The following is a 27,741-nucleotide window of genomic DNA, read 5'->3' on the forward strand; positions in this document are numbered from 1 at the left end:
CACTGGGGCTAGTAGCTTACTGCATCATTGTTGGCGGGGACGTGCACGGCTTTTAGTTCATACTTTCGTTTATTTCTGCAAATTCTGACAATAGGAGGACACGGGCATTAGAAGCAGTAGCGTTGGCCGCCTCATATGCATTTTTCACTTCAGCATTGTTTTAAATTTCCACTGTAAACACCATGCGCATGCACAATATTTTTGTATGTACACACAGGACAGAGTTTATTATATTTTTGAAAGAGATGGAGGTACATATTAAGAATTATTTCTAAAGATATTGATAGCCTACGCCTAGAGAATGATATGTTGTTGTATGTTCACCACGCTTCAAGTAGCATTGCCTGCTTTCTTGACCATGAAACAAACCGAGAGACTTAGTTACCTCCTCGGCAGAGTCTTTTATCAATGACGTGTGAAATGCACGTGAGTGTTGTATGTCTCAGTTTTGCTTCTTTTTCTAGTAAGCAATGCTAACGACTCGTGAAAAAAAAACATTTCTAATAACTTACAACATTTATTAGAGACGGAAACATCGTCACTTGCATGCAAAGGCCATAAATATATACAGGGTATCCCAATTAACCATAATGCAGCAGGATTTAAATAAACGAGCAATGCGTTGCTCGAAGAAAACCTAGCTCATATTGTTGACAGTAGAGTGGAGTAGCTGCCAGTAACTATTTTGTTACTGAAATGTAATTAGGTAATTGTCGTTAATTATCTAACTCGGGACGTACTATGCTAATTATCAAAGTGTCAATGAGGCATTTGAAGGCACAGCCACGGGACATCTGGTTGCGGTATTTGCAGCGACGTACTCATTGCGTACTATTTTTTTTCCGACTGATAAACCCCACGAGAAATGAAAAATACCACGTAACTACGTCCCCCCCCCCCCCCGCATCATAAAGCAGCGCCCTCGAACAGGCTCCCTCTGAATTGTCCTGAACAAAATTAAGGAAATAAAGAAAAATATCGTGATCGAGCTAGTGCCTTATCTGCCGCGCCCCGGCCGAAGTAGCACGTCGCATTTGGCGTTAGTTGGACGCAAGATGTGATAGCTGTCTCATTAGCGTAGACAAAGTGCACGAATGGTTTCTTCTTTTTTTTTTGCCTCGAAACCTATCACGACAAAAGCGAATTCACAACGTCAGTTCAAAGGTTTAAAGGTGCGTTTTTTTTCGTCCCAGTCACCATGTCTTTCTCTAATGTGCAGAAGGTAAACATGATCCTTGCCTTGAGATCTGCAAATGGCCACAAGAGGAAGGCCGCAAATATGCAGTGTGGCCATAGGCCAAACGAATCGACTATCATCAGAAAGTATGAAAACCTGAGACAAACTGGCAGCTTGAGGAAACAGCGGCGGAGGACTCCATCTTTGAGTCCTCCGCACGGATGTTCTTTGAGCACGGATGTTCTAGCATTTTTGGCCTCAAACCCTCATGCTAGCGTGCGGGACGTTGTCGCCCAGGTACCAATTTCCAAGTCATCAGTTTGGAGGATTCTAAACGACGGCCTTTCATCCGTACCACCTTAAGCAGCACCGACGCTTCGAAAATAGGGACCTGCGGAACTGTTTAGATTTCTCGAATTGGGTCTCGCAAAAGCCGATGCGTCACCGGATTTTTTGAGAATTATCATGTGCACAGATGAAGCCAATTTTCGCAGAAATGCCTAGGTAAATTTGCATAATGCACACCACTGGAGAGACTCCAATCCATAAAGCGCAATCGGTACCCGTACCAGTGGTCGCTCACTTTGTGGTTCGGAATTTACGCCTGTGCTGCAATCGGTCCCATCTTCTTCGATCACACACTGACTGGACAGCGTTACGTGAACGAAATCCTTGAAGGAGTGGTGGACGAGTTTCTCAGCGAAGTCCCGCTGTCACGTCTTGCACTTTTGTAGTATCAGCAAGATCGAGCACCAGAACACAGCAGCAGCCGAGCACGAAATTGGCTGGATGCGACTTTTCATGCGCAATAGATTGGCAGGTACGAGCCTGTAAATTGGCCGGTTAGGTCACCTGACCTCTCTACACTCAATTTCTTTCTTTAGGGTTACGTAAGATCGTGCTTGCATGATCGATACGGACGTCAGATTAGTTCAAGGCAAGGATAGCGGATGTCTGCCGTAGAATCCGGCGTCGGTCATCAAGAAAGCCACTGAAGATGTCATTAAAGGGACACAGCACCGAGTAACTGCAAAAGGAGACCTATTCGAACACGTCCTCTGGGCAGCAGCTGGCGTACAATGAAGCTTGCGATTTCATAGATAATGAGGGCACACTGAAATCTGATGTTTTCTCTTTTGTTTTCAGACATCCTGATTGCCAATTCGGCTCGTTTACAAATGGTATATTTACTTTCTTGAACGCATTGGTTTTGCCTTTTCCCTACATGTTGCTCACTTTCCGGTATTTTTATTTCGCTGCCTACCCTTTGGAATATGTTCAGTCACCAACTCGCCCAGCTTGCTACGTTGATTATGTTTATTTCGCCTTTATTTTTTGACAGGAACCTGTTTTTGCAGCACGTATGCACTTTCATAAAAAATAAAACGGTCACTTTAATTTAATTATAGCTTCGCGTGCACTCTTCCGATGCGGTGCGAGCAAAGCCGGGAATTCGAAACATTCTATATTTCCCTATTATATTTCTTTTCGCATTTCGTGCGTGTCAGAGCGGCGCTTCGGCCGCGTTATCAAGGAGCTTTTGTTATCAATGTAATCAGTCGGCCTTGAGAGACGGATAATACATGTGACGTAGAAATGAGGGGGAGGAATAGCTCCAAAGCTGCGCAACCTGCTGTTGGTGCTACTTCCGTATCATTGTCAAGGTGATGCGCTGTCTCTTCGGGTTTGCGACAGGCAATGCAGTTGCTTTTAATCAGCTTATTTGAGGGTGCTGCTTTATGTGCGGGTGGGAGTGCCCCGGTCACCTGATATTTTTCATATTTCGTGGCGTTTCGTTACCAGTCGGCAAAAATTAGTGCGCAATTAGCGCGTCGCTCAAACCACCACAGTTAGATGTCATTTTGGGTGCCTGCAAATGCCTCATTCACACTTTCAAAATTAGAGACGTAGTTTTCGAGTTAGGTGATTAAATGCGTTTATGGAATTAAACTTCTGTACGCGAAAAATTACAGGTGGCTACTCCACTCTACTAGAAACAATACGCACTAGGTTTTCTTCGAGTAACGCCAATACTCTTTTTTAAAGGCTTGGTGCATAACAATTGGAAAACACTGTATACTTCACTCAGTAACCGAAATGAGGCCCAGCCGGATTCACTCAAAATCAAAATCAACAGCAGCAATGCGCAGCAGCGCTTATACACGGACTCAAAGAAGAGAAAACGAGAGAAAGAGAGAGAGGCTGCAGTTTCGCCGGAAAAGCGAAGCAGTATTAGTGATTGCTATGTATGCGACAATTACACGAAGGAAAATTACACCACCAAGAGGACTCAGGCTATGAAATGAACTGTCTCCTACTATGAGATATTGTATACTGTATACTCATATTACGCCGTCACTTCAGCGCACAATTCTTCAACGTCACACGAAGTTTCTTCAAGTGCAAGAAATTATCTTTCTTTCCCTCTATACACATATTATGTGCGTGGGAGGGGGGCGGTTCGGAAAGCTAGTCGCCCCCCCCCCGCCCCACGGTAAAATGAAAACTCTCCGCCTATGACCATCGCTGTTTCGTACGCTGCATAATAAATGCAATTTCTACCAGCATTTTGGTTTCAACTCACAAGATCGCATGGTTTTGATAGGTTTAAAAGGTGTCTACCTTACGGTGTATATGGCTGTAGATGGGGACGACATGGGAGACCGGGATTCTGAAATTGGTACGCTGCCTGATGCCTACTTGTAATCCTTGGTCATGACTCATATACCTTGACTCTAGTACCTTGACTCGTATGCCAGTATAAATACAACATCTCATACGTTTTGCCAAGAAGAATGGTGTGCAGTTTAGCTCTGGTTACGGCCGCGCATCACTTGTATATGAAGTAGAATAAGTCATTCTTAACTGCATTCCTAGCCTTTTAAAGACAACCACTGCACGACTTCTTCCTTCGACGTAATTCCATCCCGCGAGAGAACGGTACGACTGAGTGCATTATTATCCCGTGTCATTGATTTTTCAGGTTCATCGTGCGCGGAATTGAGCACTGAAGAAGAGAAGACAGCTCACGGGACCAAGGCTGGTTGCGTCGTCATCACCAGAGAACAGCATGCCACTCGGGCATCTTCGCATTTACTTTTTTGCTTCCTTGGTGAGTGGCGCTCAGTATACCACGCATTTATCCCTAACGTGCGGTCTCACCTGACGGTTACTGGCGATATTAAAGTTCACGGGATCTTCAAATTCTGAGAATATCCATGCGCCAGAATGCAAACTCTACGTTATTGAATGTGCTACATGAAGCGTACATTTTTGTCTTGCAGCCAGCGCCATTGTTTGTGGACGTCTGTTGTAAACGCATGCGTATTTCATCAGGCGCAAAGTACGTGGCGGCAAACTGATGTGTGACACCACAAAAGTGAGACGCTAAAAGTCACACTCACATTCACACTTGACCCGAAGGTTATTTGTATCACCAAAAGCACCCATGGATTTAAACATTGTCTTTGTACCGATATTCTTTTTTTCTCTCCACTTCTTAGCCACAAAAAAGCACGTTGTCTGCTTTGAGTGCAGCGAGAGCCACGTAATGTTTATTTCCCGTCCAATTCTTAGAGCAAAGATAAGTCGTCGCAAAGGATCCCGACCATTCTGGAGCGGCCGAACATTTTCGACAAATCTAGAGGCATCAGATGTCGAAGAATATTGCAGGATGCAACTATGCTCGAGGCAACGCATTAAATAAGAAAGTGTAGTGTGGCTGTAAGAGCCGCTTTGTTGCCTTTTTCGGGTCGCGGTCTTTCATGGGTCAAAATTCTATTGATCTCGCTTATTGCTCCTCACTCGCAGCTGGCGGCTGGAGCAGTGTGCGTGGTCTCGGCGCGGAGGAACCCGCACGAAAAGGTTCCCGGCACGTGCCGCATGGAGAGCCAGCTGTACCTGGAGCCGCACGTGTTCAGCAGGCTCACATCTGCGCGTTGCTACAAGTACATGCCCAGCCTGGCCTTCAAGAATGCCTCCAGGCTCACGTAGGCACCAGCACAACCTATTTCGATTCAGTCGCTGTACCATTTGGGAACCTGCGCAGTGGCTATCTTATGGCACCCCCATTTGAACTCGTTCCTGTAAAAAAAAAATAGGTAACCGGGTGATCTGGAAGAAACCGCGCACTTCGAACAGTCGCACAAACTGACGACGACAAGTGACCCGTGTTCTTTCTGTTGTCGTTGTCAGTTTTTGTCCGTTGCTCGAAACGAAACTCGTCATTACCGCACTCCGACTCAGTTTGCAGCAGTGCAGAGGCCTCTCGAGTTTTTGAGCCGGAGACAACATGTCCTAAGGGACCGTTCGGTCACTCCCAGAGGAGTCGGCGGCACCACGTGATGGGAATTTCGACGGTTCGCGGACGCGCTCTCAGCCAGAAGGTGAGGGCGCCTGCGGGCGCTCTCGGATGGGGAGTGGCTCTCTGAATCAACCAGGCGAATGTTTGTTTTCCGTGAAAGGGCTTGCTGAGGGCCTAGTTGGTGCATACTTGACGTAATTATGAAGTGAAAAAGAAAAGCACGACAGAAGAAAGGGGTGTCCACCCCTTTTCTTTTTTCTTTCATGCTTTGTTTGTTTCTTGCGCACATTAATTATTCTGCGCCCATTAATTGCGTCAGGAATGTGTCCCGATATCTCGATTTCGACCATGCGAATGTAAACCCCGCTACGAGTGCACTTTGCAACGCTGGAAAGCGTCCACTCAAACGTGCCATTTATGCCTGTTCCATTTATGCCATTCTGCTGATCTCTTCACTATGTGAAGCAAGGCACTAATTTCTGAAATCTTGGGTTCAAAAACACAGCGAAAACCATCTTTTTTTAATTAAGACCCCCCCCCCCCCTGGAAAAAAGAAAGAAATGTGGGAGGGGGGCATCAGCTACGAAACAGTCGAAACTGATGAAGTAATGTTCAGGAGCCTCTAAATCTGTAAAGAAATTTAGGTCGATTTGCGATGGCTGATTAGGCATTGATAAATTATCAAGTCGCAACTCATGCATAGGTCAGCAGTTCCATCGATGTGCTTGAAGGGCATATCAAGTAGGGCTGGTTTACCAGTGGCAGTTGACTTTCCAGGAGCACTATTTGCCGCTCTCACCCCTGTTTTACCGCACTACAAGTACGTGCTTAATTCGTCATGGGCTTGAACCACAGAGAGTTTGTTCAAGGTTGAAGGCATTAGCCCTTCATGGAAGGCTTTCTGGTTCAGAGTGATGGCGTTCTTACGATATTCAGAAGGACACGAAATTGTCACGATAGTGAGAAATTTAGAGAAGGGGGGTAACTAAATCTGATATAAAAATGTGAACTCGTGCATATCACTTCTGTGTAAACCAGCAGGACCTTCCTGTCTCGGATTGCGTTCATATCGATTTTTCCGTCCTGATGTCCTAGCAGACGGTTAATCTGAATCAGTCCGCGTATGTCAAGTAATGCTTTAGCGGCTAATGAGGCGAAGGTACGGCGCTGGCAATGATATAGCTGAGGTCACAATTTTCAGTGACCTAACCCTAGGGACACAGCTGCGAGCTCAGCTGCCGGATTTTAAACAAAAGTGTGCTTGTGTGTTGAAAGAGAGAGAGAGTTCACACTGGCACCGTCTTAATTATTGCCTACATTTCCACATTCTTGCACGGTAACTTCTATGAAGAAGTCACGACGCAGCGGCTTTGCCATATCGACCGAGTTAGCTTGTGCATGTAACGTCTAATTTCATGTCTAGTGCACAAATACACTTGGACCTCAATAAGGCCTCGTCCTTTGAGCTTGATGTTTCTTATTTGTTTGCTTCACTTCTTTGTCTGTACACTCTACGCACGTGGCCCCGCCGGGTGACACTTAGCTTGGGATCTTTCTTTCTCGATGACTCTATCTGCACTTTCTCGAGAAACGTAAATTTTAATTCTCGTCACACAATGAAGGCTTTGGTGGTCGGGCCTTATCTGTTTCACACAAAACCAAGCTTTCCAGAAATTTGCCTTTATACAGCGATGCTGATGCGCTTCTATTTCTGACAAAGTGACGGGCTTCTCGGTTTCTTCACTTCGTCCAGGTATTGCCGCAGAGGTTGGCTCTGTCGAGGCGAATGCGAAGGTGAGTGCTTCCAGCCGTACGGCAACGACAGCGACGTTCAGGTTCTGGAGACCTTCAAGAAGGGGCTCTATGCCGGCCGCTGGAAGAGCTGCTGTCAGGCGGCGCGCGATTGCTGCCAGGAGATGATTGCGGACGATCAGGCCGGACTGAGTATGACAAAAGGTATGCCCTAAGGTTAACTCGCACGACATCGAGACGAAAGAACTGTAAGCAATACTATAAACAGGCAGCAGTCACCCTCACCGGTATATTTAACGTGAAAAAACAAAAGAGCCTCAATTCATTGCACAACTTCAGCCGGAGACAAATCAAACTAGAAGGGAAAAAAATGGTTCCGGCTGATAGCAGCTTATTGATGTAGCGCACAAAATTGGAGAGAACGCAAGCGAGAACTCCTGTGCTGATGAAACAGGCACGTGCAACTGAGGGTGAACTTCGATACCTAGCGTCCATTGCATAATTGTGCGCTTTCTAAGAAGCAAGAAACGTGGTGATATGTCATTAAATGTAGAAAGAAGAGCAAGAACGTCGCTGCATGTGGAAGAGTTTTGAGAATGAGAGCGTCTCTTTAAAAAGAAAAACTAGAACAGTAGTGCTCGAAGACGGCGCGCAAGGTAGGGGACGTATTGCTGCCCTTAATTAAGACTTTGGCGCTTCTGTAAGACTGCTTCTTGGAGGAAAAACAAATAGCAGGCACATTAATATGCGCTAGAAAAATTGGTACGTCAGTGTGTGCATTCGTGTTTGAGCTGTGCGGTTCGATTTTTCCCCTGCCAACAATGGCATGTCATTTATTTCACATGCGCAAATGAGTTTTACTCTGTTAATTTCAACTCAAGGCTCATCCGAGCTGCCCCTATTCATAGAAATGTGGCGTTTATCGTAAGCTCAGTTTTCAGTTTTCAGTTTTCTTTTTTTTTTCTTTATCTGCATAATCGAGGCTCTTATGCTGTTCTCGCACACCCCCGTTAAACGCGAAAGCAGTGCTTTGCGGAGGACGCGTATGCTGTGCACCAGAGCCAACTTCTCAACATGCATTCTTCGATGGAGGTTGCTGTTACTTACACATTTAGATGGTTCTCACTCAAGTTCCATTTCTCGATCAGCCACAAAAAATGGCTTGTTTTATTAAACGAGCGCACCGAAGAAGCTGACATAATGAATGATGCTGGCTACCTCCCTTTCTTCTTGGATATACGAGAAATATTATTACACGGTCACTCGAATCAAAATGGCAGACAACGAGTGGCAGTAAAGTGTGTGTGTGTGTGTGTGGGGGGGGGGTATATTTACAATGCGGAGTTAGGCAGCTGCTAGTGATCCTGCAGAGTAGCGTGCATGACTCCCTGATAGCCACGAATCGTGTGAATTGCAGTGCTCAAAAGAATTGAAACGCGAACAATTCGGTAATTACTTTAACGCGTTGTTTTTGTTTCCTGGCTCACCAGCATTAGTAACAGTGGCCTAATATACAGCCTCCAAAAAAATATCCTTGAGTTCTACTCGATGCTTATAAACCATCTACAGAACTATTACACGTGGCTCTTTTATGTAATTACGCGTAAAACGCGTTTGTCGCCATTTGTTGCTGCTCGCGTTTCAATTTTCGAGTACTGTACTTACCGCATGGGGCTAAGTGCCGTTACCCATGTATCATTTCACACTAGGGAGCAGGGAGCAAGCGGTTTCGTGTGACATTGCTTCCGTGAAGCCTACTTGAAGCTGTACAACAGCGCAAGGAAAAAGACGTATACAGGATGTTTCAGTGAATGCGTTTCTTTATAGAAAGAACTCATAAACAATAAGGTGTTAACTTTCTTTACATTTCTTTGTAGGTAACATATTACAGCCGCAGACGAACACCAAATATTGCGCACAAATCACTTATTAGCTGCTTAATAAACAGTTCAAGCTGACAAAGAGAATGTTTGTGTGCGTACTGTTTAATCGCAATCTCGTCCTCAACGCTGCCTGAAATATAAGGCCATAAACAATCGGGCAAACCTCCCAGACTCGTCCTCTGGCTTTAACACTGTACTTTGCCATAACAATTATATGTTGAGGTTCTCCTTGTCTCCCCGAACACTTGCAGAATGGAAGACGCTTCCACGTGCATGTGTTCACTCTATTAAAGCTATATGTTCCACTGCACAATTATTTCTAATGTTTTTTTTCTTTTCCTGCAATACAGTGGTGTCGAAAAAAATACTTTAGACATTGTATCATTCATTACTTTCACCAATAGAACTGCTTTTGTATTTCGAACTATTATAATTTTGCTATAACATAAAAGTGTTATTGTGGACGCTTCGTTGTTGCTACATTCTGTATTTCTTCGCTCTCCTGCTTGGGCATTTGATACCGGCAGTATTCAATAAATAACTGTCACTAATTTACAAGTAAATGCGTTTACATGAGGGTCGGAAAGAGAAGGCGTGCTCACCACTGTGTGCTCTCGTGTTTAGTGTGCGTACAACAGGCCTGCTCAAGCGTGCTTACGTTCTTGAATGTCTTCCTCGTTTGCATGTCGGCACGTGACACACTGGACTATACAAGTGTGTGCGAGCATGCTGCGGACTAGTCTTCTCTACTTCTTCCCATTCTCTCCTCTTTGCCCGTTCCTCTAGTCCAGGGTAGCCAATTATAACCGGGCTCCAGCCTTGTTAACCTTCCTCGCCTTTTCCTTATCACTCTTCCCTTACCCTTCCTGCGCGCAGATGGACTTCACTGTCCCGCCACGTGGGATGGCTGGACATGCTACAAGGACACTCCGGCCGGGACAACCGTGCAGAAGCCATGTCCAGCGCACGCGTACTTCATCACCGAGACGCCGCAGTGCATCAGTAAGCCCTGTGACCCAGCACGAACCCGATTGTTGTCGCCAAGTTGCTCAGAATGTCGCGGGCATCTTAGAAATAGGCGCAGAGATACAGAATTATGGTAATCTTGGTTGTTAGAGTGCGCTGCCAGAGATGAGCTAAACCACTGATGCCGAAAGCGGGAGATTTATTGTGCACCCCCTCCTCTTTCAACCTTCCTCCTCTAAAGAATGAAAATGAACCTTAAACGGCGTGTCTTCACGCCACATTAAATTCCTATGAATAGATTGTCGTGAAGCCATAGACTGCGGCAACGTCTGAGCGAAGCTAGTTGTATATTCATAAAAAAGGTGTTTTATTCGTAAATTTCTGATAACAAAAGGTGGCTACTGTAGGCGCTTCCCGACCAAAATGAGGAGAACTAAATTACATGAAGAACCGAAAATTTAATACATTTCACTGTGACCACGTCAGGGTTACAGATTTAGAGAGCAATTGAAAGAGAAAGGTTTGGCCGTCAGCCTCTTCGATAATAGGCCATGTCTTAGCTTCGGTTTCTATGATACAGAAATGAAGAAAAGGTTCTAAATGGGAATTTTCTTTTTTTCCTCTAACTGGATTTAATGTTTGCCCTTTGCGTCCATCGCACGCCCTTCAGCTCACAGTTCGATGTCGACATCGCGTTTTATAAAGCGGAGAAGCCAGCGTGGCACCGGTATTTCGATCCTTAATTATATTCATTCTGCCTGCGCGCAATCGGAGCTCGTATACACCTTGAAACGTACAACGCCATTCCAAACTCGGACTTGAATATGGCGCAAGCACTTACTCCAAGAAAAGGGCATCCCAGTTCTCCCTCTGTTTCTAGAGTGAGCGTGTTACCATGACTGGGTCCTGGAATAGCCTAAGGGACAGCGATTTAACGAACCCTCTTGTACCGTCCTTTAACGTAAGCCACATTAATATCCATGGCTGTTTGTGCAAGACTGCATATAGTGAACGAGGCAATCCAAATAAGAAAAAAACGAGAAACTCGTTTTTTTTAACTTATTATGGCACCAAGCAAGCAGACAAGGGAGGCAAGGCAAGCACAGGGGAAAATAATAGCTTTTCTTTAAATTGAAACGCAGAAGTATTAAGGAAACGGGAAATGAAACCAGACGGTGTCAAGTTGTCTTTGCGGCCACTTTCAATTTCCTTTTTCTTATCTCTGAATTTCAAATTTAGGAACAGTTATTCACCGAACGTATCCTCACCGAATGACACAGGATACGTTGCTACCACGAAAAGAGCAAGGTCCGTGAGCAACCAAACGAGCAAACGAGTAAATTCTCTTCCTTCTTTATCTTTTTTTCTTTTTGCGGAGGTCATAGATGACAAACTAAAGCGTTTTGGTTTTTAATCCTCCGAATGATTTAATATGTTTGTTTATTTAAATTCAAGTCTAGTTGCGGTGTGGTGCGTTATATAATCGGTGCTATATTTAGGAGCACTATTAGTATCTTCATAGACTAATATGTAACCATACTTCTGGCATGCACATACGTCGTTGGCCAAGCCTTCGTTTAATTATTGTGGCTTTTATAATCCCACAGACTGTAGCGAGCGTCCAGTTCTTGCTAATGCATATGCCATCCAGTTTAATGCATCATCATTAGCTTCTACCTGCAGGCACAGTCAATGAACAATATCATCTATTAGAGTTTATTAGGGAGCCCGTAGCACCTGGCGTGTTCGCTTCTTTGATATTTCAAAAGATAGTTACGTTTTCTAGCTCCTAACACTTTTATTGAATACTCCCATTTAGATTAATTTGAATATGTTGCTATTCGCCACGTCCCTAATGAAAGTATACGACCTAACTCTGGTACTCTACACGTGAAATGCTTCGCTGCACCTTGAGTGAGCAGCACGGTGAAGTATCCCGAAAGTGGATATAAGGGCTGTCACAGCAGCAAGCTGTGTCATCTCGCGATTGCTTGATGCACCAGAGAAACTGCATCGGTGGCAAATTTGCTTGCAATATGCGTTTGTTAATTTCCTAGCGTGCACGACTAGTTTCGGGATTATCTCTCCGCCATTTTAATATCAGCGGGGATCTCAGCTGGAAATCGGTTGAATACATCGCCAGTTTGTGCAAGGAAGCAATAACGTAGCCGTGATAAGCCGTCTTTTTTAGCCACCATTCCTTCCGATGAAGCATTTACATGCCATCGTTGCCATTAAAGATTATGCATAACTACTTAGTTCTGCAGAATCTGCAGAAAACTAAAGTAATGTTTAACAGTCTCGGAAGAGAACAGCAGTTTACGATAGGTAACGAGGCACTGGAAGTGGTAAGGGAATACATCTACTTAGGACAGGTAGTGACTGCGGATCCGGATCATGAGACGGAAATAATCAGAAGAATAAGAATGGGCTGGGGTGCGTTTGGCAGGCACTCTCAGATCATGAACAGCAGGTTGCCATTATCCCTCAAGAGAAAAGTGTATAATAGCTGTGTCTTACCAGTACTCACGTACGGGGCAGAAACCTGGAGGCTTACGAGAAGGGTTCTACTTAAATTGAGGACGACGCAACGAGCTATGGAAAGAAGAATGATGGGTGTAACGTTAAGGGATAAGGAAAGGGCAGATTGGGTTAGGGAACAAACGCGAGTTAAGGACATCTCAGTTGAAATCAAGAAAAAGAAAGGGGGGGGGGGGCATGGGCAGGACATGTAATGAGGAGGGAGGATAACCGATGGTCATTAAGGGTTACAGACTGGATTCCAAGGGAAGGGAAGCGTAGCAGGGGGCGACAGAAAGTTAGGTGGGCGGATGAGGTTAAGAAGTTTGCAGGGACGACATGGCCACAATTAGTACATGACCGGGGTAGCTGGAGAAGTATGGGAGAGGCCTTTGCCCTGCAGTGGGCATAACCAGGCTGATGATGATGATGGCTTAGTATTAGATTTGTTGAGTGAGCAAGTATGCTCAAGTAGAAGAAAAAGAAACGTCAGAAAGGTATTATTTGCGGGCATCGCGTATTTCGTTCAAAGTAGACAAATTTCTAATTAATTATGTTTCATTGATTACATGCTCTCTGTTTAGCCCACTACAGGAAATTGTTCTCGTCGCGTTTGAAAGTTAGTGCGTGAACCTCCGTCTCCGTTTCTGAATACTCTACCTTCGCACTTCGTAATGCGTGAGTTATTGCGGGCGAATGCGCTATCCTCTATTGTTAATTCAATCGGTCACTTCGTTTAACTCACATATTTCTCAAGGCGACGTTTAATGTTCTCGCCTATCTTCTGCGAACAAATCAAAACACCCAGCCTATAAGTGAGAAAGCCCGAGACATCCGAAACGGCAGCGCTTACACAGGCACATAGCACACATGACGTATATGGACGTTGTGCTGGTGCGTCTACGCGAAACTAAATGCCCCAAACAACACCGTCTAAGGGAACGACATGCCGGCTCGTCCAGTCGACGGCATGCGCCGAAAGCCGTCGTCCGAGGGAAGACGCTTCTTCAATTGCGGGCCTAGATAGCCCTTGTCTCGTGATAAACAGCGCACACGTATATCTCCTTACATGTTTGGTGCATGTACGCCCTGAAAGGCTCCCCGATGCTTCTCAGCCGTTGCTAAAGTGTTATACAAATCGTGTGGACTTACGACATTTCTGTGACATGAAAAAGTGACAGCTGGTGTTCTTCATTATAGAAGAAACAAGAGAGGGCGAATTACACCATTGGCTAAGTCGGCATGGTTGGTAAGCGCTATGGATACCAAAAGCGGATGTTTCGTATTGTTGGTACGGCACTTCGAAAGCTAAGAGCGCGAAAAGCGGAGACAAAGAGACGCAGCTGAATACCACGTTACTATTGTGTTCCCTACGATGAGGCGCTGCGGTGCGGAGAGCGCGGTGGTTTCCAACCTCGTCTATACCTGGCGGTGTTTCACACTCTTATTCTTCGCAAGGCACGAATCCGTACGAGCTCAAGTGGTTCTGCTTATACTCGATGCTGCAGGGAGAACTGCGGGCGTGGCTACCTTTTCGAAAAACGCGGCGTTGTTTGCTCCTAACTGAAACGCATGTATGAGATGCTCATCTTATGCCACTGCTGCCGTTGTTTGCGTTGATTTAATTTTATACAGTTCCTTTTTGTTCTTGAATATAGGTGGATTCGTATATAGCAGCTATATCAATACCAGTCTCGCCTTGCGCACTCACCGTCACAGTGTCACTGGTGGAAGCGACATCCAGTTTGCGGCTATAACGTTCGAATCTTGTGAAAAGCTGGGCTCCCCGTAGGCTCCTGGATGCTCGTTCCGGAGAAGCTCATGATTGATTGCCGTGCGAAGACGAAATAGAACGTTACTCAGCCGTTAACGTACATATTCACGCACGCTCTCTTACACGTGACCGTATTTTTTAACAAGCCAGGATTTGAAAAAATAAATAAATTATGGGATTTTACGTGTCAAACCCGCGTTCTGTTTATGGGGCACGCCGTAGTGGGAGGGCTCCGGAAATTGGGACTAGCTGGGGTTCTTTAACGTTCACCTAAACCTAAGTACACGGGTGTTTTCGTCCCCATCGAAATGCGGCCGCCGAGGCCGGGATTCGATCCCGCGACCTCGTGCTTAGCAGCCCAACACCATAGCCACCATGCAATCACGGCGGGTAAGCCAGAGTTCGAGAACCTGTCACTTACTATAGCAATCGGAGTGATAAAGAGACGATAGATGTACCTACGACTAGTCATGACATCTTAAAACTGAATAGACGATTTGTGAATATGAGCTCTGGTCTTCTGTGCTACAACGGCCTAATTGCTTAAATGGCTGTCTTATAGATGGTGTACAAATCCACACACCAACGACTGTTGCCTCTGAGTAACAGAAACACATATCGAAGGCTACGTACGTTTTTGCGGGGTGCATACGCCGACAGTGATCACAGAGACCGCCTATTTTATATATATATCACCGATTGTTTCCGCGCCGAGACTGTCCCTCTCTCACGGCTATTGCGTAACAAAATCACTCTGCGTAGAAGAGAGAAAGGCGTCGACAACGATTTCAGATGACCGTGGAGCGTGATCAGCCTCACAGACGAAGGGATCATGAGTGAGTACAAAATCATGGACGCCATAATTTGTGAGCGAGAAGTTCCATTGGTCAAACACTTATATCTTTTGTAGCTTCAACAACAGAGAAAAATAGAAATATTACAGTGTCGCAGACCACAGGTTTTCGAAGACCAGAAGTTGTTTTCAAGCGTAGGAGAAGCGTGCGTCGTAAACTTTTTTGTTTCTTTTTACAACGGCCATTCTGCGGACGTACCGTATTTATGGTATTGTCGTCGTGTTCGTCTAGGAACGAGGGTTTTATTATTATTGATTATCCATTTCGCTCTCTATGTCCGCCAGCGAGGATTTCTCTCTGGACACGTAAAGGACATTACAATGAATTCCCGTTCTTTCATCTAAAGACTACTGCGGGTGGCAGCTGTGCTGTTGAAAAATGAAATGACTCCAAGGTTGCCTTCGTTTTCTCATTTATTTATTTTTACACAGAAATTCCTTGTTGTGGAAGCGTGTGCGAAAAAAGAAAAAAAAAGAACGATTGTCAGCCAAAACGGCGCGCAAATGCCTTTCTATAAGTACAGTTTTCATGAACTCCTATAACGAGTGCTTCAGTTATACCACATATTACGTCGGGGCAGCGCTTCTTTTCTTTTTACCTCACTGGTTTCTGATTTCCGCCAGTGTACAGGTACTCTTTGCTGCATTGCAGAAAAGGTATCTCTTCCGTTTACAAATTATTATTGACTGTCAATAAATAGCAAGAGTGCGTTTTATTGTACAGTCAGTTACGTTCCCTTTTCTTTTAGATAACGGGAATATAATCACAGGCTCAGAGCACGCGCGCAAGCTAATTATTGACAGCCCGCATTACGAAAAAGGGGCAAACTATTCTCTCATCGTTGGTGACCGAACGCGGCACGGGCACGATCGCGTAAAACACGGTAGTGCCTTCAGGAAAGCGGTCGTGCGCTGGAATATTCAGCCGATTGAGTAAGGAGAAATATCAATTTACCCGAACCTCAATGCGTATGTTTCTTTTTCTTTTCCTCGCCACCACAAGGCAGCACTGCAAAAAAACAAGCAAGAGAGAGAGAGAGAGAAAAGCTTCATGATACGATATGCACAGATGTCGGCTGAGGTAATACATCTCTCTATAGCGAGCTATTCTGTGCTGAGGGAAGGGGAACAGAAAAAAAAAACAGAAGTACGACGGGTGACGAGGACCACAGAAGAAATATTCAAAACTTATAACGAGCAAGCCCAGACTCTAGACCCGCACTGTCTTGACGTGATAAAAAAATACGGGCGACAGTGAATTCCCTCGTGTCGGCGATGTAACACGGCGTAAATTGTGAAGCTCATTTACGATGGGCTACCGCATTTTGCGACTACAGCATATAAGTGACGAGGACAATGTTATATATGTTGTGTTTATCGGAAAGTTGTTAATAATATGGCGCTGTCAGCTGTGAGAGCCGACTGCTGTCGCCGTGACTGAGCTTTAGGCACCAGGTGAATCGCTGAAGTCTATCGATTTCAAGTAACGGTAACTTACATTCACATAGTTTTTTTTTAATACTAAATTTCGTTAACTACTACTACTTCCGTCTAGGGACACATTAAAATCATTAACTAATACACTGTGGGCTTGAAGGCCACTTTATTTTGTCCCATTGTTGTAGTAATGTCCGGTTTGTGTGCATTCATTGCAACGAACTTGCTGTACCGCACAGAACAGTTTACATAGATCTACAGTATTTCTACAGCACTTTCTGTTAATAAGACGAGGAGCCGCCGACGCCGTATTCTTTCATCTACATCTCTTTTTCATCACGTCATTCAAAAAAAGTGGTAATACTAGAACGGCAGGATACTGATGACTATGCAACTTCATTGTTCCCGCCATTTATGCTTTCCTACACAGAAATGTCGAAGAAAACCTGCTGGGAGAACGGCACGTGGTTCTACAGCCAAGAGTATGGCAAGGAGTACACTTTCTACGACTGCGGCTCACTCGAGGTGTGTGCGAATATCTATATGTTCTATTTTATCACATGCGTTCTCTGAACATCGTCAAGGTGTAGGCAGATTAATGAACAGAAAGGGTGCCATCGACTTGATTGTAGCTGAATGCTATAAACGTAGGCGACGTACAGGCTCCTTGAAAATGAAACTTCGTACTCGATGAGAAATTCGTCGTGGACCCGGAGAACCTTTCTTTAACACGATACTTTCCATCATGGGAGCCTGGATGAACTTGGTGAAATCAGGCTTCTATCATGGTGCATGAGATCGGGAGACGTATGATGCACCTGATAAAACGTGGATAGGCGATTAGAACGATGGGACTCACATAAATAGCTCTAACTATTCTGTCCAATTTTATTAAGGGCATCATACGCCTCACTGTGGTCAACCGATTCTCCCACTAAAGCTCCTTTAGTTAGCGTCATTTTACATTTAAACTGTACTTCTTATGCGTCTCTTCGTACGCGAAGCATGATGGCAGACCTGAAAGCTAACGGTACGACGCTTCCAGAAACATTACACCGGCTTATCGCTTCTTGTTTTAAGTCTTTGGTGGCTTATACAGGTTATAGCGGCTCTAAGTGTCAAACCTGCTGAATTGCTCGCCGTGAGAGAAGCGCAAAAAAGCAAGTCATTAAATTTGCTCGCATGCATTTACTTTAACTATAATACACAGAGGGTGGGAACTGAGTATAGAAAGCGACCGGGAAAACGCTCCATTCTAGAAGCTTACATTTTTTTTTTTTATGTGCGCTAGTGTCACTTGATAAACAAATGAGGGGAATGAACTGAAAATTCTGCAATATATAGAGCTTATGTTGTCTGGTTAAGTAATACTTAAGTAACGCAGATGCGCAAGGTTTAGTGGGCAATAATGAATCCCCAAGAAACTACGCAAATATTTTATTTTACTTTATGTTTAGCTCACAACACTCCCTGTTAATATTGCTGCGAGCAACGATACTTGCACCCATTGGCGCCCAACGAGCGACGTATGCGTTCAGGGCGTCCAGTTGTACCATTCTTGCTTGCATGAACAGCTCAAGCACTGTTTGTGTTCCTGCTTGACATCTAACTTACGTTCTTGTGTCTTCTCAATATTTCTCGACCCGGTATTCACCCGACTGCAGTACCACCGCTCCATGACTATCTTCTCCATTGTGCTCCATTCCCTGTCCGTCGTCGTCCTGGTGCCCGCAATTGCCATCTTCTCCGTCTACAAGTACGTATACATTTTTTTAGCTTTATTGTGCACTATCCCCGTAAAGTAAAAGATGATCTAATCGACACGCTTCTGTCACACCCTGGCGACGAAACTTGCTTTGCTCCAATTAAACTTGTGCGGAGGCCAGGATAAGCCTTGTGAAATGACGTATAGGCCGAGATAATGTCGCGATGATTCCATTCCAGTGTGATTCCATTTCATGCTTAGACAGTACCACCCACTGCGCTCAGCCTACGTTAACACCTGAATTGGCTTCTCGTGAAGGATGAGCGATAAGAACGGAAGGTAATCGACCGAAATGAATCCTTACATTATCCGCCTCCGCCATATTTAAACCTTGTCACAGAATACGTCACCAGGTACTGCAGGCGTCTGCGAGTTACACGCTTGGGCTACTAACTACGAGTGAATTTGTTCACTCTTTACGTACACGCTAGATATAATGTTAAGGAGTGTCGCCCAATAATGAAATGCGGCTTTTAGCCTTCTTACGATATTTCGTTCTGCTCACTTCGGAAGAAGACCGCATTCTGGTTGACTGACACTACCTGTAAGATAAGGATGACGATTATCGCATTGACAAGTTGTGCGAGCCATTCGAAAGGCTATTCCGCGTTGTTACTACCCCGCTGAATAGGCAGAGAAGTGCCAACTTAGTATTTCGCGCAGCGTACTAAGCTCAGCTGCACACGGTCGTTTCGAGCTCGTAGCGCGAATTGACCGTGCTTCTTCGTTGCCGTGATGTGTGCAGGCAACTGCAAGTTCACCGCATCTCGCTGCACAAGAACTTTTGCGTCGCTATGGTGCTGTACGACATCAGCGTCATCCTTGTCGACGCTGTTTTCATACTGGACCACGTCAGCGAGGAGAAAAACATACGAGTCAACGAGAACCCGGTAAACAGACAACTCTCTCTTGCCTTCTGCGTTAGCCTTTTCGATATCAACCACTGAATACAAGAGGGATGCGTGCCACCAGGTGGACGTACGTGAAGGGACAGTGTCGCACGCGGGCTAAACAAATTAGTGTTCTTTATTCCAGCCGCATCACGCATGCTTGCGTAGCAAATATTTCTACTGATGAGGATATGAGACTGCAGATTCAATGTGCCTCAGGTAATAGTGACTTTAAGTAGCGTGTTCACGGTCACTGTTTTAGTTTTCACCTCACTCTCCGTCTTTGTTCCCTCACTATCTCACATGGAGTAGAATGTCAGGCCGGTCACTACAGGCTAGGTTATCCAGACATCATTAAGCTTTCTCACTCTCTCTCTATCTCCTTCTTAAATAAATTAAGGTATATTATTGGGTTTCACCTCTCAATGAGGGCTCTTACACGAGTTGTGCAAGGCCCCGAGTGGCTAGGGGACTCCGGAATGACTTCGACCGCCTGTGATTCTTTAACGTTCACCCACAGCCTTGTAAACGAGCATTTTTGGGTTCCCTCTCCATCAAAGTGCGATAGGCACTGTGCCATGACGGGTGGTAACGGACCTTTTGCTTTTGCTGACGGTTGGACATAAAATAATTCAGCTCTCAAAAACAAACAATAATAATAATAATAATAATAATAATAATAATAATAATAATAATAATAATAATAATAATAATAATAATAATAATAATAATAATAGTTCATGTAAGGAAAAGTTGGGGACGAACCCAGATAGCTTTAAAAGCATAGCATTATATGGCGAGTCGGTGGAAAGATTCCATGTGAAGCCAGAAAACCCCTTTTAGATTACAGAACGAGAATGCGTAGTTTAAGCCCATTGTGTATGTAGCTGATAGCTGTAATCCGGAGTACAGGGAAAGGCGACCCATTATCTGCGATAACAATAGATGTGCCAACGCACAACATTCTACTAGCCCGTCCTCTTCCGCCGTTTCCCATACGCCATACGTGGAAAAGAGGCGATAAACGTAGGGTCCGAAATGCCTAAGCCTACGCTAAAGGTGGGATAGCAAGCAGTATCGGACGTCCTGGCAAACACCTGACCAGTGCGGATTGCAGGTGACTAAAGGAGTCCCAAAACGAGAGGATGAACCACTCGCGCATTAACTGCGCATGCACGCACAGCCGTCCTCCCTCCGCTGCCTATGACGGCACTAACGTATGATTGCGCTGCGCCGGGCAACGCGCAATCAAATTTGGTGGAACCTATCGGAACGGGAACTGCCGAAGATATGCGTTGCATTGTATGGCGGTCGCCGGGTGCTGAGGAACGTATATGTTCGGTCCTGTAAACGTGTGCACTTCTCTGCTCGTACTCACCACTCATATACAGGGTGTCCCAGTTAACTTTAGCCAGAGCTTTAAAATATGCGACTGCTACGTAGCTAGACAGAACCAAGGTAATGTTGTTTGCTGCCGCTTGGAGATACTTAAGTTATTTTTTTTCATTCCGCCTAATTAGATAACTAGCCTTAATTAATTATTCAACTTCTCAAATGTTACAACTAGATGCACATGATTTAGTGTCAATTAGAAAATTGTAGAAGCGTTGAAATCTGGGCCAGTTGGTACATACTTGAACGAAAAAACCTGTCAAAAACACAAAGGACAAGAGGAGAGGTTCACACCACAACGACTGGACTATCAACTGAGGTTTATTAGAATCGGTGTAGTCCCAGCAAAAAATAGAAAATTGTAGAGCGACATGAAAAACTCCCGATACAGCTTTCTGTAGCTCAATACGTGCTACGTAAAAGTGTTTTTTTTTTTTCAGAGCGTGAAAGAAGCCCGCAAATGAACGCAAAATTGCCGCGCGACTGGCCACTCGAGGCACTTTGCGTGTATTTGCGATCTTCTTTCACCCTCCAAAAAACATTTTTCTGCAGCATGTATCGAGCAACAGAAAGGTGTAATGGTAGTTTTTCCTGTCGCTCTACAATTTTCGCATCGACACTTTTCATCTAATTATAATATTTGAGAAGCTGATTAAATTATTAAAACTAATTATGGAATGAAGAAAATAATTTGTGTATCTCCAAGCGACGGCAAAGAATATTACCTTGGTTCTGTCTAGCCACGTGGCATTCGCATGTTTTTAAACTATGGCTAAAGTTCGCTGGGACACCCTATATAAATAAATCCGCACCAAACACGTGTAACCTAGGCTGTAGCACCTGTCAAAGCTTGAAACTTAAAGCGATTCCTCTCTCTGTGCAGGCAGGGTGAACAATACATTAAAATGATATACACGACTGCGAATTACAATTGCACTTCCGGGTATTTCATTAGTTTTCTCCGTGGGTGGTGGCTCGAAGTAGAAAGAAATCGTTAAGACTTTTGGGGCAACGCTTTGAGTTCGCCGGCGTCACTGATTCGCACGTGGCGCACTCAACTTCTGTGAGGTGGGGGAACAATTAGATTTCTCCCTGCGTAATACATAATACGTTAGTCCCACTGCACCTGCGTGTTCTATAATGTGAACTGCCGCAGAGGCACTGCCGGTTACCGTGATGTTGTAACAACATGGCAGCGCCCAGATGACCAAGACCACCTGCTTCGAATTGAATTCGCACCTGATACTTTATCCTCGTCGTAACAACAAGTAATAATCGATGATATAAGACCGAGAACGCCGAGGACGAAAATATTAGACTGAGGACGAAATATTAGCGATGTCTTGCCGTCATATTTTTCTTTTTTTTTTTTAATGCGAGAGTTAACTCCTCAGGGCATACAGGCTTATGAGATGCGGGCGCATGAGGATGATTAAATGAATGAAAAAAGTCCCTCCTGGACTTTCTTGGATCCGTCATAATTTAGATAAGCTATTTGTTTTGACGCTGCCAGGACTAGAGAGACAGCACCACGCTGGGACCGTGGTTTTATTTTCCCCTAGCAGATGACACCACCGCATTAGCTAAAACTATCACGGCAAATTTTGGCTCACATAGTCTGCATTATTCGAGAATGAATTTTCCGGTTCATCGCTTCCTGATTCAAGATGCATTTCTCTTTTCTGTGTGTTTTCTTTTTTTTTTCTTTTTCTGCAACAGCAGTTAGGCGGTCGAAACTGTTAGCTCTGTCCCTCCGTGTGCCTTTTTTCGTTCCGGCGACAATGACGTCGAAGAAAAAGAAAACTACCCACCAACGAAGCCTGCCAATCAGTCAAGTGTGACCAGTCCCCCTTGCAGGAACGAGCCATGTTTTGAGGCCACAACAACAACAACAATCCTGCCCTCGGGACTACTTGCCAAATTTCTCGGGCGACAACAACAAGGAACCATTGCGTTGCTCGCGTTTTCTAGGCCACTGTAACCGCGTTGCCGGTAATTCAAGCCCCAAGAACACTTATTTGCTTATAAAGCACACAAATGTGACCCACATGGTAGTGCCACTGAGAACTGAACGCATCCCTGTTCTACGTAAAAGCAAGAAATTACGACACAATGCCCGCGCATATGCTATAGTTGGTTCATAGGTATCATTCCGGTGATGTTACGCACGGATGGTCAAGAAACCGCGCGCAAAGCAGCCAAGATAAGCGCTTGCGCATTTAAAGCTTTGCCAATACTGCCACTAGGCTTCGATCTCCGGAGAGGAACACGCTAACCACTGCGATATCGTGCGAAATTCGCGCTTGGGAATTTGTGAAATGTCTAGCGCCCTCACACGGATCCTGAGAGCGGCGCCGTCTTTGCATGTTTCTTGGAGGTAACAAAACAACAGTGCAGCAGCCGAGGTTGTGTGCATCGCGAGGAAGTTCCTTAAAAAAAAATGGCGCCGTCAGCAGTGAGAGCCTGCTGCGGTCGCAGTAAAGGAATTGAGAGCCGCTGCAATCGCTAAAGTCTACTGCTACTTTTTTTTCACTCGCAAAACAAATCAAGTTCCTTAACAGACTTTTCGTCACTATTGGTGTGAAGTTATATTACGCGGACAAATCTTCACGCTCCGGCTTAGGCACACATTCGAGGGCAATTATGCGCGACTTATCCTCCGTGTCGGCTTGTTTGCATGCAGAACCTCTGCAAGGTGCTCTACACCCTCTCTCGCTACTTCCGGCTGTGCCAGTACGCGTGGATGTTCTGCGAGGGCTTCTACCTGCACAAGCTGATCGCCTCCGCATTCGCCGAGCAGAAGTCGCTGCTAGTCTTCTACGTCATCGGTTGGGGTAAGAATGGTCGAAACATCCGTTTTTTATGCCCTATTCTTCAATCACTTCTCCCTGTTCACATTAAACACTTAATCATGAAACTGAAATTTCAGAGGCTGATACCGTGAGTGTAGCTATTATATCTGCAAATTTAATACTAACAATTTGGCAACCTCTATGTAAGCCTAAAACCATGTTTACCCCGACTTTTCTCTCCGTTCGGCCGTTGTCAAAGTACTTACTCGTAGCTTTTTGTCCCCGAAATGGTTCCACCTCGGAAACTAGCGAGGAAATTTCAAAATGTTTTTGATAACAGCTATTTCCCATTGGCCAGCCACCTTCCCTAAGGGTATGTCGATCGTGATATCAAGATTGCCTGACACCGGATTTTAGGAACAATTCTAGCTTAAGAACTTTGGGAACACGGGCCCTTCTCTTCAAGCAGCAGCACAAAGAGGGAACTGAAGCGTTCAAGTCGTGGTCTTCGTAATGAATATGAATAAGTAGCTCTCTCTGTCACAAAGAACACTTCAGAACTGTCCCATATGGATCACCTTGATAATGCTAATTACCAAGGTGTGCCAAGGTGAAAGTGGCATCGAACAAACCTCTTCCTATTCACAGTATTGCCTTTCTCTCATCGTCACCCTGTCGTAGTTCCAATCATTGGCGACGCACTTTTAAGCTGCAAAAAAGCTGACCTCTTCACTCACTACAGCTTTTGGCGTTGATGACCTCGTATACCTCTCATAGCCCGCCCCCAAAGCTCCAATGCATTTATTTGAAGACAATCGGACTAGAGGAGCGCTTGTGATTGAACATTCGTCTGCGGGCGTGCGCACAATGGCTCTCCTTCTTGTTCACTCCTTTTTATCTTTCCTTCTCCTTTCTCACGTGTAGAATAGCCTACCAGGCCTTGGTTAACCTCCCGGCCTTTCTTCCCCCCCTCTCTCTCTCTCTCTCTCTCTCTCACACACACACACACACAAACAGAAACACACACAACGCACGGGCGATTATGGCCCGGAGGTCACCACCTTGTTCAAACTCGGACATAGTTTGACACAAAGAAGCAGCTCACCGGTTGAAGATTCAGAAAAGGTGCGTTGTAGCAGGCTAGTAACCTTGATTATGACTTACAGCGCCAGCGAGTATCCTGTTGATTCGTTCGCGCAGTAAGTAATGATGCAGATGCGCCAACTCGCCCAGCTAGCTAACGTAGTTTAATAACCTTGACGCCAACACTCCTTTGTTCAGGCTTTGAATTCGCATATATAGCGCAGAGTAGCTCATACCTCGGCGCTTCTCAGAGTGTTGACTCTGTAATACCCAAACCTAGTTCCACATCAAGGAAAAATAGGGCAACTCGTACGCCTTCATTTCTCGCCATGTAGACTGCATTTGTGAAACAAGAAAAAACAATGAAATGAATGTTATCGCAGTTATAACGTAATTATTATAGTAATTAATTATTTGGCGATTGGTTTGATCACCTTTTCATAACTTAAAGCTCGCTCCAACGTATCAAAAACGCTATTATTATAGGCTATGCATTAAATTTCCAGTGCTTAAATCAGAATTGTGTGGTATCGAAACAGAGTAGCATATATTGTCACGTGGTAGTGACGGTGAAGAAAGCAAAACGGTGAATGGCGAAACTAGCGTTTTATTTGGCGAACTTGTGCCCACAAAAGCAAGTTCCACTCAAAGGACAGCAATAGCGGCGAACACGATCGGCGGTCGTCAAGATCTGATCAGCGGGTCAAGCGCGTCAGCTTTTATACATCAGTCGTCGAATGTTCCAGAGTAATCGCTGGGACCCGCGTGTCTTCCACAAAGTTCTACATTATTCGCGCCGCGCATACATGCAATCAGATTACACAAGGTTCGGTCACAGACAGCGGATGGAACCATCGATAACATTCCAGAAACTTCCGATACATGCAGGCGCGTCTTGCGCTGTGCGATAACATTTGTTAGGTGGTGAAACGTGGTCGCCCGATAAAGATAAACAAGGACACGTGTCTATAGGATACGTTAAGCATTGGAGAGCTAACCTTGAAATAGCTAAGTGAACTACCAGAAGACAAAGTCTCTTATTCCGTTAAAAATAATTAATCTTAAGGAACTTGCGTTTATTGCACGCGACAGCAATGTGCTGTCGGTGCATTTGCGTAAATGGCATACTTTTTAGTCTTTTGTGGTCAAGAAACAAAGTAGTTAAACGAAAAAATGAATTATCTTCCCGAACATACTGAAATCTCCGCGATTCCTCAGTGACACTGGCAGCGAAGTTATTCAGAGGAACAAAATTTTTTACTGGCAAGTTTGTTTTCCTGTGCCAACGAGATTGCTCAAGCGGTATGACGGCGCACGGCGAAGTGGTTTGACCGGAACGGTATAAACGTTTAACGCTTTTACCGCGTCTCGACGTTTACTGCTGCTCTTATTCAGCCAGCTATATCACGCCCCTTTTATCATTCGTTAATTCAGAATTTCAAATAGGGAGAAGGCAGGGTGTCCAAAAAAAAAAGGAAGTCAGCAGAACGAGGTTGGTACTGAAAGCTGCAGCTCCTCTGTGCCGAAACATTCACGGTCCAAATGTCCACGCCCGCCAATGCGGGACTCCTTCTCGCCTGCACGACACCTTCTTGCTAATGTTCATTAGACTAAGCGCATTATGCCCCCGATATCATGTTGGTACCGCTAAAAATCGTGCATGCTAATTAGCTACCCTCGTTCCTTTGTTGCCCGCTCAGAGAAATCAAAATTCTTGGACACTGGCCTCAGCGCGAGCAGCTACAAAGGCGATGCTTGATTAGTTATAAAAGATTGCGAATTTTGCGGAAAAGTGTGACTGTGCGACACTGTGTCATGTTGTACATCTATCTGTACTGGCACAATTTCGTCCTAACTTTCGTACCCTTTTTTCTCAGTGCAGGATATAGCCAACCGGAGATATCCTATTCTTAACCACCTTGTTCTTTGCTTACTTTTATCTCTCTCTCTCTTAGTCTTGTCTCTTCGGAATTTCATCTTCGGAGCGCTTGCGCGAACTCGCGAAGTGTCATATGCATAAAACTGAGCAGTAAGTCGAGTGCGACTGATGACTTTCCCGACTTAGAACGCAGTGCATTCCTAGGACTCAAAAAATTAAAACGGCAACACACAGATGGGATCCAAATATTTCGCCACACCTGACTGGAAAACGTCCAGTCCTGGCAAGACAGCGATGTCGCCCGCTCCTTTGAGGAGCGCGTCTTGATAGGCCGCCGCCTTGTCCTGTCTATTTTCGTCAACCGCGGCCACAACGCGAAAACAACCTCCTTGAGCTGCGGCAGCGCGTGCGTATACTCTTGCGCGTGTTGTTGTTGTCCTGCTGCTTGATTTCTTTTTTTATACTTTGTGTCACCGAAGACAGAGAGCCCGCACGTAATTGCACGTCTTTTTACATCCAGGTTGTCCCGCTATTTTCGTCAGCATCAGCGCCGTCCTGCGAGCAGTGCGGATTGGACACCCGTAAGTTGATGCAATCAGAAATTTGAGGCTTTGCATTTGTATTGCTTCTTCTTTTACTTCTTTGTTTAGTCCAGATTCCCGTGCCTATATTCGCTGGCCTTGTTTTCCTTCTAGTTAAGGCTCGATGTTCTTCACTATGCGCGATTGCGTCTCTCGACGGAACGTTAAGTCTGACTAATAGAACGTTATCGGAGCTGTCACCGCTTTACGCTCGTTTGTTTGTGTGTGACACGCGTACCACGTGACATTTGTTTGTTTTTGTTTTTTGGTTGGTTGGTTGCTTGTTAATACTCTCCTTGCTCCTTGAATGGTAGCACGAACTTTCTAATATGTCATTGTGTTAACAAAATCTATAAACAAATGTATCGAATCTCTTGTAAATTCAAGCCATCTCGGCAACCAACCATAACAGCCTAAACAATAGCGCGTATTGTCCTCATGGAAATGGAAGTGGCGCATTTGGAACTAATTACTTTCATAAAACAAATCTAAAAAACTACGGCTTATCTAAAGGTCACCGAGTTCAAATACATCAACAAAAGGGCAGCTTTTATCTTGATAATTTAAAAGTCTTTCTTCTAAATGTAGCAGCTTTATAAATATCTCGAGCAAATTGTTTTGATTCGGTTCAAAGTTAAGTCCAAGATTATTATTAGGCCAGTAGGAATCACGAAACAGTCATCTGTTGTAATTT

The 27,741-nt window shown here is 44.9% G+C and overlaps 1 protein-coding gene across 5 annotated transcripts in view; it reads left to right on the forward strand.

Annotated features, from left to right (window-relative positions):
* Positions 1-27,741, forward strand: part of LOC142572359 (calcitonin gene-related peptide type 1 receptor-like) — a 357,475-nt gene that overhangs the window by 292,585 nt on the left and 37,149 nt on the right. For all 5 annotated transcript variants that reach the window (XR_012826054.1, XM_075681422.1, XM_075681420.1 and 2 more), the window contains 9 exons: positions 4,161-4,289; positions 4,988-5,166; positions 7,234-7,436; positions 9,992-10,117; positions 17,096-17,190; positions 18,330-18,421; positions 19,176-19,320; positions 23,396-23,546; positions 26,987-27,047. Coding sequence is in view for 4 of the 5 variants with exons in the window: in XM_075681422.1 (XP_075537537.1) it covers positions 4,248-4,289; positions 4,988-5,166; positions 7,234-7,436; positions 9,992-10,117; positions 17,096-17,190; positions 18,330-18,421; positions 19,176-19,320; positions 23,396-23,546; positions 26,987-27,047 (1,094 nt within the window). In the remaining variant the exon portion in view is untranslated. The remainder of the gene's footprint in view (positions 1-4,160; positions 4,290-4,987; positions 5,167-7,233; positions 7,437-9,991; positions 10,118-17,095; positions 17,191-18,329; positions 18,422-19,175; positions 19,321-23,395; positions 23,547-26,986; positions 27,048-27,741) is intronic.

The sequence above is a fragment of the Dermacentor variabilis genome, chromosome 2, assembly GCF_050947875.1.
Source record: "Dermacentor variabilis isolate Ectoservices chromosome 2, ASM5094787v1, whole genome shotgun sequence".
Lineage (NCBI taxonomy): Eukaryota > Metazoa > Arthropoda > Arachnida > Ixodida > Ixodidae > Dermacentor > Dermacentor variabilis.